This window comes from Diabrotica virgifera, chromosome 7, assembly GCF_917563875.1.
Source record: "Diabrotica virgifera virgifera chromosome 7, PGI_DIABVI_V3a".
Classification (NCBI taxonomy): Eukaryota; Metazoa; Arthropoda; class Insecta; order Coleoptera; family Chrysomelidae; genus Diabrotica; species Diabrotica virgifera.
In genome coordinates, this window is record NC_065449.1 from 24732362 (window position 1) to 24745896 (window position 13535).

At 34.7% G+C, this 13535-nt stretch overlaps 1 protein-coding gene across 1 annotated transcript in view; it reads left to right on the forward strand.

Moving 5' to 3' along the window:
- Positions 1-3248: 3248 nt before the first annotated feature.
- LOC114333077 (serine protease gd-like) overlaps positions 3249-13535 on the forward strand; it is an 86293-nt gene continuing 76006 nt past the window's right edge. The window contains exons 1-2 of the mRNA XM_028282901.2: positions 3249-3387; positions 10306-10521. Of these exons, the coding sequence (XP_028138702.2) occupies positions 10315-10521 (207 nt within the window). The 5' untranslated portion in view covers positions 3249-3387; positions 10306-10314. The remainder of the gene's footprint in view (positions 3388-10305; positions 10522-13535) is intronic.

Here is a 13535-nt window from a genome sequence, read left to right on the forward strand (position 1 = left end):
TACTACTGAAAGAAACTAGACCCGAATTTGTGGTAAATGAAATGGACATGCAGACGAATGTAAATGAACAAGTTAGAAGAATAACTACAAAAGAAATAAAAGAAGCCTTATTAGAATCAAAAAATGGGAAAGCATCAGGACCTGGAAATATCCCCATCGAACTGATAAAATATGGACCAGACATACTGCACGAAATAATGACGGATCTCTTCAACAAATGCATGTTGCAGGGAGAAAAAATACCAGAAGACTGGAATTGTGCATACATTAGCTCGATTTACAAAAAAGGAGACAAAACGTTGTGCAAAAACTACAGAGGTATAAGTATATCCAGTGCAATGGGGAGGTTGTATGGCCGAGTATTAAAGAAAAGGGTGGAATTTGAAATTCAGGACATGGAAGAACAAAGTGGTTTTCGCGCCGGTAGATCGTGCGCAGATAACATATTCGTGATGCAACAAATAATAGAGAAAAGAAGAGCAAGGAATCTGTCTACTTACCTAACATTTATTGATCTGAAAAAAGCCTACGACACGGTACCTTTAAAGAAACTCTTTGAAATTTTGACCACGATAGGCATAAGCGAAGCATATGTGCGAGCAATTCAAAATATGTATCAAAATCCGAAAAGTTGTATTAAACAGGGAAAATCTATGTCGAAACTATTCCCTGTTACAAAAGGTTTAAGGCAAGGGTGCTGCTTATCGCCAACACTATTTAAAATATACATCCAGAAAGCTCTGGAGCAATGGAGGAAAACAGTTGCTGGGATGGGAATAATGATTGAAGAAAACTGCTTAACAACTTTGTTTTTTGCTGATGACCAAGTAATTCTTGCCAACGATGAACATGATATGGATTATATGCTAAGAAAGTTACAGATCGAATATGAAAAATGGGGCCTATGTATGAACATGGAGAAAACGGAATATTTGAGAATAGGAGTTAAGAAATATAAGGAAATGTAAGGAATATAGATATTTAGGATGCATAATATCAGAAGAAGGAACTACAAAAAGAGACATACAGCATAGGATACAGCAAGGAAGGAAAGCAACTCGTATTTTAAATGGTCTACTATGGTCTAACAAGGTGAAGCTGAACACAAAGTTAACAATCTACAGAACAATTGTGGAACCTATTATAACTTATGGAGCAGAGTGGTGGCAACTCACAGGAAACGAAAGAAAAAATATAGAAGTAGCGGAAATGGATTACTTACGTAGAGCATGCAGAGTATCTAGATTAGAACATGTACCAAATGAGGAAATAAGACGACGGACAAAAAGTTTATATTCCACGGTTGACTATATAGAAACAAAGAAATTGCTATGGTATGGTCATGTTATGAGGATGTCAGAGGAAAGATGGCCAAAAAGAGCATTAAATTACACACCCATAAATAGAAGAAGAAGAGGAAGGTCTACAGAAACATGGAAGAAAGGCATAGAACAGTATATGGCAGATAGAGCTATTGACGAAAACGAATGGGTGGATAGAAAACGATGGCGAGCGAAATGTAGGATGCGGAGGAGACCGTAGGAACCCCACTACTTATATATATAAATCGGTATCAAGACGCGGTATCAAGGTTTCATGACAGTGATACAGATGGCGATACCTTGTGATACTGAGGCAGCGATACTGAGACAGCGAAATACACTATGAGATTTGTATCGAGATACTGATACTTGCAACATATATCGATGCCCATCTCAATGTGAATAGGGATCTACTCCGACAGATATTTCACAGTTTTGAATTCATCAACCTACTGCGTTTTAGTTCCTGGTTTTGAGTACAGTAGAACCCCGCAAATCCGAATCTAGCTCATCCGAACGTTCGGCAAATCCGAACCAACATAAAGTGGAAAAAATTTTAAAATTCAAGACAAAAACTTAAAAACATGTTTATTATACAGAGTAAAACCAGAAACTTGAAGAATGTAGGATTAATAGGGCTTTGAGATTTAGAATTTCTTAAAAATAAATACATACTTTATACGTATTAGTGCTTATAAAGATTAAACATAAACTAACGTAGCGCGTCGGCTCTTTTGTAGTCAACTTGAGTCGTAAAATATTGTCCAGACTCTTGCGAGAACGTTTGCAGCCGTAAAGCGCATTCTGAAAGAAGTCGGTCATTTTTTTCTGACACATGGAAGTGTAGCGGCTTTACTCAGCGATGTTGAACCATTTAGGCATAAAAATTACATCGACCGGCAACGCAGCAGAGTTCTGTTCCACGTAACGTAGAGCCACATCCAGAGCTTCAGTTGCATCTATGTGTGACTGTGACACTCGATCTGGCAGGGAAACTTCTTTCTCGCTTTCTTTATCTTCATTAGGGTTGCCTTGAGGTTGAACAAAGTCTACAATATCTTCATCCATAAATTCTTGGTGCCCATTGTGGTCAGCTTCAATCCATTCGGTAATTGCACTTTCTTCTTCAGTTTCTCATTCTGGAAGTTGTTGTAGGACTTCTCCAAGGTCATCTTATAATGGAGCTTGGAAAAGTGGAGCATCTTCAAATTGTATATCTAGTCACAACTTCTTCCACGACTTTCTAATTAAAGTCTCAGGGCAGTTGTCACAGGCCTCAGCCTCCCAAAAAATGACATCTTTTACGGTGATATTTTTCAGATTGTCAGTAATGGAACTTTCCTCACCTTCTAATACAGTCCGTACCAAATTATTTCTATAGTACAGTTTTATAAACTACAGAATACTTTGGTCACATGAGTCACATTTGGTGGTAGGAAAACAGCTTTAATTTCATCACGTATAAGTTCCTTTACTTCATTGTGTGATGTAGCATTGTCTGAGAAACGTAGGGCTCTGTTGGGAAGCCCCATTCCCTTACTAAATTTCGAAACGGATGGAACAAATTGTTTTTCAAACCATTCCTTAAAAAGTGCACTATTTCACCCATTCACTATTCATTTATTATATAATAAACAGACAATGCGTTCTTGTTATCGACTTTCAAAACAACTAGTGGTTTTTTATGCTGTTAACGGTATTTTGTTGGTTGCTGAAGCATTAAACAGGCCATAACAGTCAAACGTTGTTTATTTATAGGCTAACTTTAGGATAATCCGAACTTTTCGGAATCCCAGCAGGCTGTCCCCCAAATTAGTATGGATTTGCGGGGTTTTACTGTTTCTTATTTTTATTTATATTCGCGAAGCATACTGTTGTGAGGTTAGAGGTTATTGGTATCTCGCTAGATCAAGTTTGAATAATAGTAAATATTTTTAATCAGATAGTCAAGGAATACAAGTATTCAAATGTGTAGTGTTTAGCCCATAGAGTTTAGTAGTGATTAGTATAAAGAAACATTTTTAGGTGTGAAGTTTAATAAACAAGAATAATATAAAAAGATCAGGTAAGACTATGTGTAATTTTTAATTTATATTTGTTAATTTTTTTCTAAATTTTTGGGAGCTCTTGAAGTTCTAAAGATGTTTTTTTATTTAAATTAACACCCCCGCAGGGGGTGATCAATGTATAGTTCTGTTCTAACTTACATTACTACCGGGGTACTATATAAACTAAGAACTCAGTCAGTCGTGTTCTTTAAGCGGCCCCTAAATACTTAATATTTTTTCAATATATTGCACAATATTTAATATTGTACAATATATTGATCACATATAGATCACATTGAGCGATTGCGCAATATATTGCGTCAATCAACAGTATTTTGATTTTTATTGCGCAATATACTAATATTGCAGCGTCTGGTCTATATTGCGTAATATCAAAGAATACCCCAGTGGGGTATATTTTTTCACACGATTACTTAATTTTTTATTAAAAAATCAAATTTGCCAAAATCTCAATTTTACCATAAAAATAAAAAAAAATAAACAACGTTTTTCTTAAAATTAAAAGTTTCACCATTTTTTTTTTCTATAACACGCCTAGATCTAAAACTCTCCATAACACTTCTCTTTGGACTCTATAGTTTAACAAAGACGTGATCAAATAGATAAATTTTAAATTTTTTCACTTAATTTTTGCGATCTAACTTTGCAATTCACGAAGCTGCATCTTTTATTTTTAAAAATTCATAACTTTTACGAGAAGAAGACTAAAAGTCTACAACAATTGTCATAGTCTTCACAATGGTAAGAGATATGTGCTGTAAAAATTTGAGAAAAAAAATTTAAAATGGAACGTTGTAGCGAGTTAAACCGTGATTTAGGGCCGGTTGTTCGAACGCTAATCAACAATGATTATTATCAAATATTTAATTACTGTCACCAACTGTCAATGTCAACTTTGTTTGGGTTGCTGAAAACATAATTAATTACAATTATGAGACTAGTTAATCAATTAACATAACAATTATTAACATAATCGATTAATAAATCTCATAATTATTGTAATTAATTATGTTTTCAGCAACCCAAACAAAGTTGACATTGACAGTTGGTGACAGTAATTAAATATTTGATAATGATCATTGTTGATTAGCGTTCGAACAACCGGCCCTTAATGTTTTTTTTTTCATTTTTAGGTGAAAACTCCGATTTTGACAAATTTGATTTTTTAATAAAAAATTAAGTAATCATGTGGGGAAAAAATAAATATGCCATTTTAATTGCCTATTTGTCTAATTTGTAAAATTCATATTAGAGTTTTCAAAAAGCGTATACAGGGTGAAATTTTTTCTAAGAAATAATTTTTTAAATCCGGGCCTGATTTTTTCTTCTTTGAATAAATCAGTTGATTGGGTGGTAACATAAATTCAATATTTGTTCAAAAACAATTAATTTTTGTAATAAAAGTAATTTTTTTAAATCTATGGTTCACTTTACCAAACTTTTAATTATTATTCATAGTCAAATTTGATTTTTCTATAAAAAATTAAGTAATCACGCGGGGAAAAAAAGAAATATGCCATTTAATTGCCAATTTTCTAATTTGTAAAATTCATATTAGAGTTTTCAAAAAGCGTATACAGGGTGAAATTTTTTCTAATACCCAAACGAACTAATTTTTAAAGCCGGGCCTAATTTTTTTTTAGTCTGAATAAATCAGTTGATTGGGTGGTAACATAAATTAAATATTTGTTAAAAAAAATAATTTTTGTAATAAAAGTTTTATATATACACCGTTCTTAGGCGTCAACGCCCTTCGGTAGGGATCTATGGAAGAGTATCACCAAGTCGGAAGCCCTTATCCCTTCCCGTACCGCTCCTCCATAGGCCGATCAGACGCCAGTATATTCCAGACCAAGCCGTAGACTCTATTGAGTTTTATACTACGGCGTTGGCCTTTTAATAATTTCTTGACCTGGCTGAGGCTCGAACCATCGATCGCAAACCACTATACTTGTCGATCGACTGCGCCTTTGCCAACTGGATCGTCTAGACCGACTGTAATTTAATTTTTTTAAATCTATGGTTTACTTTACCAAACTTTTAATTCATAGTCAAATTTGATTTTTCTATAAAAAATTAAGTAATTACGCGGGGAAAAAAAGAAATATGCCATTTTAATTGCCAATTTGTCTAATTTTTAAAATTATATTAGAGTTTTCAAAAAGCTTATACAGGGTGAAAGTTTTTCTAAGACCCACACGAACTAATTGTTTAAAGCCGGATTTGATTTTTTTCTAGTTTGAATAAATCAGTTGATTAGGTGGTGATAGTGTAATGATTGACCAAAATAAGAGACACATCGATCTGACCATTAAAAAATTATGACGAATATAAATTTCTGTCAAAATGCGAAACTAGCCCTGTATATTATTAAACAAGCGGAGCAGACACTTTTTAATGGTCATTTGTTATTCCCCATAGGAGCCTCTATACGAGGTAGGAGTATGTACATTTCCTCATGACTCACCCTGTTTATACACAAAGTGTTCTAGAAAATAAGGAGCCAAGAACTACACGATTAAGTAAGATCTAAATAAACTGAAGAGTCTTAGATACAGAATCCACCATTATAATAAAATTAAATTGGTAAATAATTATTTAAATCTAAAAATTTTTCTTGTTAGAAATTCTTTACAATTTATAAGACAACAGATGACGAATATAGAAAACGAAAAGGACTCTACTATATGCAGTCACATTCCGTTTTCATTCGTCTAGGAAAAGGACAGAAATAAATTTCTTAGTACTTAAAACTGAGTAAAGATAACAAAGAAAAAGGCGGTTTATGCTTGCTTTCGATTCAGAGGTATGCACAATCCCTAGACAGCTGTTTCTGTCTTACAGACTTCCTCATAAGAGCTAGCGTGCACCAGTGGCGGCTCGTGACCTCAGTATGCGGGTAGGCTACACATATACTTCGGGTAGGCGAGAAAAAATATCCTAGAGTTTGTAATACATTTTGAGCCGTCTTGCAATACTAAATGTAATCTATGAGGGCAACAATGTGTAAAAATTGCTTTTCGAGCATCTACTTTAATTTTTGATTGTAATCCGTTTAAAGAGCCAGCCATTACACTTGCACCATCGTAAAATTGAGCAATTAATTTATTTTTGTAATCATATGGCTCAAGCACGCTTGAAATTAAACTATATAGAGCGTCTGCAGATCTATTATCGCTAACATCAAAAAACCCTAAAAATCTTTCTGTTACCTGACCAACTTTGTTAACAAAACGGATTGTTAAAGTACACTGTGATTTTTCGGTTATATCAGTAGTATCGCCAGCTAGTATAGAAAAAAATTGACTTTCATTAATTTCTGTTGAAATTTCATTTTTTACGTAATCGGCAATCTATTAAATCATTTTGTATTGTTTTTGACAAACCCGTGAACACCCCTTCTATTTTTTAACATGATCCTGGATTTCCTGATCGCGTTTAAATACTAAATTAAAAATTTCTTTAAAATTACCCATGTTTGTAGAATTATGGCTCTCATCACGACCGCGAAATGTAAGTTCTTGTTTTGCTAAAAGAATTGTAACATCAATTTCTTCAACTTCTTCAATCTTTTTCAACTTCTTCATTATATATCTTATTAGATAGAGAAATATGTCCAGCGAAAGCACTGTCAGTAGTTTGTTTATTTTTTTCTAGCCGTTTTAAATCCAAGCAATTGTTTAAATGTTCTTTCGAAGATTCATGTTTTTTTACACTAGCTGATAAATTTTTCAAATCTGAATATCCCTGACTCACCCAAACATTTTGCTTCAAATTTGAGAGCAACGGACAAGGCCAACAGAAAAGTGAATTTTTAAAATAACTTCCGCTTAGCCATTTATGATTTTCATACCATATTGTTTTAAATGATCTCGAAAATGGTTGATTGTCTTTTGTCTTATCTGTGGATAAAATTGTTAAATTTTGTAAAGGTCGGCCCATTGAAATAATTACTAATCTTTCTTGATTTTGGCGCCTTGAAAAAGGCGTCTCGATCAAACTGCATATTACATCGTTTAAAATATTCATATTCGATGACTAAAGTTTTTCCACCAATAAAACTAACACACCTACGTTTCAACAACGTCAAATATTACTTATTTTATTTATGTATCAAATAATAATTTACTATTCGAATAAATTGATAAGTTAACAATTAACCTCGCTTTGAATTTTTAATTATCTATATAATCTAATAACACATTATTCAGTTTTCATAAACAAATTTAAATTGTCCTACCTAGTTTTATTCAATACTTAACCTACTAATAACAGCCAAAATCAAAAAACAATTATTTTAAAACAGTTTCACAAGACACAAGAGAAGCAACTGATAAAATTTTGTAGGTCCAGCTATAAGACTCTGTGCCTATCCGCCCGTTCAAAATCGTAGAATACGGTCGCTACGAGCAGACCTGCAGCAAGCCTGCTCGCGTAAACAGAGAGAGATCGCACGTCAATTCGGTGTTGGCGTCGTTCTATTTCAGGCTACGTTCCCGAGTGCCTGACCAAGGAGAATATAGAATCTATACAGTACTACTGATACTACAAGGAGCGTACAATAATTATAACTACGGAAAAAAAATTTTGGATATTTTTAAAAATAATTTGGATAATTTTTGCTATTTTATTGTAGATATTGTGTCAAAATTTATAAATTACAATTTTGAAATAAGTAATTTATATTAATAATTTATATTATTGTACTACATTTGAAGAGGGCCGCCCCTGGCGTGCACACCTCTGTAGCAAAACCAAGCGAACCCATCTACTTATGTGGAATTTAAAATCCACTTTGGGACGCAATCAGCGACACCTCTTAAATAAACTGAAAAGTCTCAGATACAGAATCCACCATTATAATAAAATTAAAATGGTAAATAATTATTTAAATCTGAAAACTTTTCTTGTTGGAGATTCTTTCTGCTACATCCTTAATCTGCGACTTTTACAATTTATAAGATAACAGATGACGAATATAGAAAACGAAAAGGACTCTCCTATATGCAGTCATATTCCGTTTTTATTCATCTAGGAAAAGGACCGAAAGAAATTTCCTAGTACTCAAATTTGAGTAAAGATTGAAAAAAAAAGACGGTTTATGCTTGCTTTCGATTCAGAGGGATGCACAATCCCTGGACACCTGGGTTTTGTTTTACAGACTTCTTCAGCAGAGCTAGCGTGCACACCTCATTTTAACGTCTACCTTAGTTTGCAGTATCAGCTCGTGTGTGAATTATTGTTATCTTTTCAACAACTTTCTCTATTTTGCGCTGTTTAAAAGTTATTCCAGCATGTTTACTCTTGTGAGTACTTCGTATTTAGTGCTCAATTAATGAAGTTTTAACCAGCTGGGGATCCACATCTTTCACAATACGGTTTAATATTCTTAGCTTTAGTAACTAGGTAGAGGACCACAAAAATCTGAAAAGGTTTAGATTGAATCGAAGGAAAACATTCCCCTCACATAAGTAATTAAAAAAAGAGTGAATGCAACACTATGAGAATATAAAGTTGCAGTATATAATATGACTTACAAGAGCAAATTACATATGGAATTAACCATGCCGATGCCGGGAATTTACGAAGGCGATACTAAAGTATAACAATATACAGGGTGTCCCGAAAAGATTGGTCATAAATTATACCACAGATTCTGGGGACAAAAATAGGTTGATTGAACCTCACTTACCTATATACAATAGTGCACACAAAAAAATTTACAGCCCTTTGAAGTTACAAAATGAAAATCGATTTTTTTCCATATATCGAAAACTCTCAGAGATTTTTTATTGAAAATGGACATGTGGCATTTTTATGGCAGCATATTCTTAAAAAAAATTAAAGTGAAATTTGTGCACCCAATAAAAATTTTACGGGGGTTTTGTTCCTTTAAACCCCCCCAAACTTTTGTGTACGTACCAATTAAATTATTATTGTGGCACCATTAGTTAAAAACAATGTTTTTAAAACTTTTTTGCCTCTTAATTCTTTTTCGATAAGCCAGTGTTTATCGAGATATTTTGAATATTTGTCAAATCCACCACACATTTTTATATGGATTACGATTATAGAGACCTGTTAATAATCTGAAAATTTATTTATAATTTACATTTTTAGGTGTATTTTAAAAAAGAAGCTACATCTCGATAAAAGGTGACTTATGAAAAAAAGACTAAGAGGCAAAAGTTTTAAAAACACTGTGTTTAACTAATGGCGCCACAATAATAGTTTAATTGGAACGTACACACACATTTGGGGGGTTTAAAGGAACAAAATCCCCATAAAATTTTTACGTAAATATATTGAAAAGAAGCCGCATCTCGATAAAAACTGGCTTATAGAAAAAATACTAAAAGGCAAAAAAGTTTTAAAAACGTTGTGTTTAACTAATGGTACCACAATAATGTATTAATTGGAACATACACAAAAGTTTGGGGCGGTTTAAGGGAACAAAATCCCCATAAATTTTTTATGGGGTGGAAAAATTTCACTATAATTTTGTTTTAAGATGATCCTGCCATAAGAATGATACATGTCCATTTTCAATAAAAAATCTCTAATAGTCTTCGATATATTAAAAAAAATCGATTTTCATTTTGTAACTTCAAAGGGCTGTAACTTTTTTTATTTGGGGCACATTTGAACTAAGGTAAGTTAGGTTCAATCGAACTATTTTTGACCCCAGAATGTGTGGTATAATTTATGACCAATCTTTTCGGGACACCCTGTATAAGCAGCATGAATAACAAAAAAAAAAACATTAAAAATTTAATATAGGAATTTTTTTCTACTGTTGATGGAATTCCAAAATTGTCTGATATAGCATCAGTCTATGATGGACTCTTTTTATCCTGTTTATTTTAATAGCCAAAAATATATAATTTTGTTTATACTAATTATTTTACTTTCAGATCATTAGAATGAAATACAAATATAGTCTTTATTTTCTACTAATTTGGCTGCCCGTGATCCTGAGCAGATTACCTCCCAATCCCTGCCCTGATATTTTTCACTACTACAAGAGTCCCTTTGGAAGAATATACGGAGTAGTGAATCTTCCATACGATGACGACACGTCGTTAGTGTTTGGTGTAAACGCATCTTTCGTGGGAAATCCTAAACAAACGGTAAGTAGTTTTAATTTTTTTCTTCTACCTCTCTTTCTCCTTTCTCTCTCTCGCTCTCTCTTGTCGTTTCCTCATTACTGAGAATCGTGATTTCTTCCAATATTCCTAACAATGTTTCTCCATTGGTCTCTATCTTGAGATGCTCTAAGAGCTTCGCAAAATAAGTCTCCAGCTAAATTTTTAATTTGGTTGGACCATCTAGTTGATGATCGTCCTCTTGATCTTCTCCCCGGAACGTTTCCAAAAACAATTACTCTCTCCAAACTATCGGCACCTCTGCGAACCACGTGACTCAATGATTGCAGAATTCGTTGCAGACATATTGTGTACGGCCTTTTTTTAATCTCGAGTTGATTTAGAACGGAAACGGTTGTTCTATAAGCTGTCCAATGTATGCACAGTATTATTCTCCAGCACCACATCTCAAAAGCATCAATTTTTTGTGCGCGAAGAGTCCAAGTCTCTGCCACGTATAGAAATATTGAGAATACAAGGGCATTCACCTAGCTCGTCTTGATATTTTGAGAGGTAGATCTGTCTTTCGAAATTTTACTTAGGCGACTCATCGCATTTTTTGCCATTACGTCTCCGAACTTCTGCTTCACGGTTACCATCGTTAATTATAATAGACCCGAGATAGACAAAGCTGTTTACTATCTGGTATTCCTTTAACATGTTATTCAGTTGAATAGTGTGGCATCTGTCGACCACCAATATTTTTGTATTAGCTTTATTGATTTTTAGACCAACTTTATTGCTTTCTTACTCAACTCTTCGCAGGAGTTCAACCATTTCTTGCTGATTTGCTGCTATAAGTGTAGTGTCATCAGCAAATCGTAAATTGGAGATTTTCCTACCAGCTACTGTTACTCTTCCATCTTTATTACATTTATCTTTCTAAAGCCATCCTGATGACATGCTCACAATTTATGTTGAATACGTCAGGTGACAGCACGCATCCTTGTCTAACACCTCTCTCGGTCTTGAATTGGTTTGAGAACTTCTGATCTAGCCTTACTGTTGCTATACATTGGACTGGTACAGATTTTTAGTAAGTGTCACCAAGTGCATTGGTGTGCCCATTTCTATTAAAATGAACCACAGATTTATGCAATTTACAATCCACAGATTTACACAATCAAATGTCTTTTGGTAGTCAACGAAGCATATAATCGTAGATACCTGAAATTTTGTAGACTTTTCATTGAGTTGTCTCAGGTTCAGGATTTGTTCCCGTGTACCTTTACCCTTTACAAACCCCGCTTGTTCCTGAGGTATTTGGTAATGTAGACAGGTTTTTAATCTGTTTCTGATGATATGCAACAAGATTTTACTAGCATGTGTTATTAGTGACAGTGTGCGGTAGTTTTCACATCTGGTAGTAGTTCCTTTTTTGTGTAGTGGGATATAAATTTAGGTACACTAAACAGATGGCCATTTTCCTGAATTCCAAACAGCGACACAGATAGAATGGATGATATGATATGTAATTCTTTGTCACCTAGTAACTGTAGTATTTCACCTGGTATTGAGTCAATACCTGGGGATTTATTTCTCTTTAGCGATTTAATTGAATCTTTGACTTCCTCGAGTAAGACAGTAGGTTTTCTAGGGTAGCCAGGGGGCCACTGAAGTAGTTTTCACATCTGGTAGTAGTTCCTTCTTTGTGTAGCGGGATATAAATTGAGGTACACCAATCAGATGATCATTTTCCTGAATTCCAAACAACGACACAGACAGAATGGATGATGTAATATGTAAGTCTTTGTCACCTAATAACTGTAGTATTTCACCTGGTATTGAGTCAATACCTAAGGATTTATTTCTCTTTAGCGATTTAATTGAATCTTTGACTTCCGCGAGTAAGACAGTAGGTTTTCTAGGGTAGCTAGGGGGCCACTGATTCTCTGCTGGTACCTCGTTACTTTTATGTAGATCGCCACAGTAGTTTCCATGTTTCCAATATTTCGTCAGTATAGGTCTTTAGATTACCTTCCTTATCTATTACAGACCACGTTTCAGATTTAAATTCTCTGGTAAGGAGTTTGATCTTCTGAAATAAATCCCTCGGTTCATTTCGACAGCCTTGTTACTCTATCTCTCTGCATATTTGAGATATGTAGTCAGATTTGTCTTTGCAGTACTGTTTTCTGATTTTTATTTATTTAGCGTATGGCTTAAGTATATCACAGAACATATTTAGATTTATGCATTATACAATGCATCACAAACAGATGTCCAATTTTTTTATATATTCGATTGACCCTTCGGTTGCCATTACAAAGTCTATAGGGTCGCCTGTGTATGCTCTGCGTGGGCAGTCCTGAACAATGTGACTGATCGTCTGTCTTGCAGCGCCGCAGTCACAAGAAGGCGAGGGGAGTTTACCCCATCTGTGGAGGGAGTCGGCGCATCTTCCACAGTTTGTTCGAATTCGATTAAGGGCTGCCCAAATCTTACGGGGACGTTCAAATTCGCCAGGTTTCCCTATGATGTCCGGTAGACTATGGTAATGTGGATCTGTCCTACTTTCCCAATCTTCTCTCCATCGGGTATTTAAGTCAAAGTTGGATTGCTGCAGCGCTTGAGCAGATTGTAGAGGGGGTAACCTGGATCGGAGACGGTTTCCAAGAATATCGGGGATGTCGTTGTGGACTAGAAGCTGGCGACTGTCCATTATTTTGTTATATTCTTTAACCAATGCATGTTCGCGGCGTAGGTTGGGTGGTGCTATATTACTAAGGGTAGGTAGCCACATTGTAGGGGTGGGCTTAATTGTGCCTGTTATCATACGCATAGTACGGTTTAGTTGGGTGTCGACCAGGTGGGTATGCCTGCTATTTAGCCACACTGGAGCACAGTATTCTGCCACCGGATAAATCAGGCCAAGAGCAGAGGATCTTAATGTTGATGCTGTGGACCCCCATGTAGTGCCGCAGAGTTTCTGTAATATATTGTTGCGTGTTTTCAATTTTGCTGCTGTTTTCGTCAGGTATTCTCTGAATGTGAGCGTT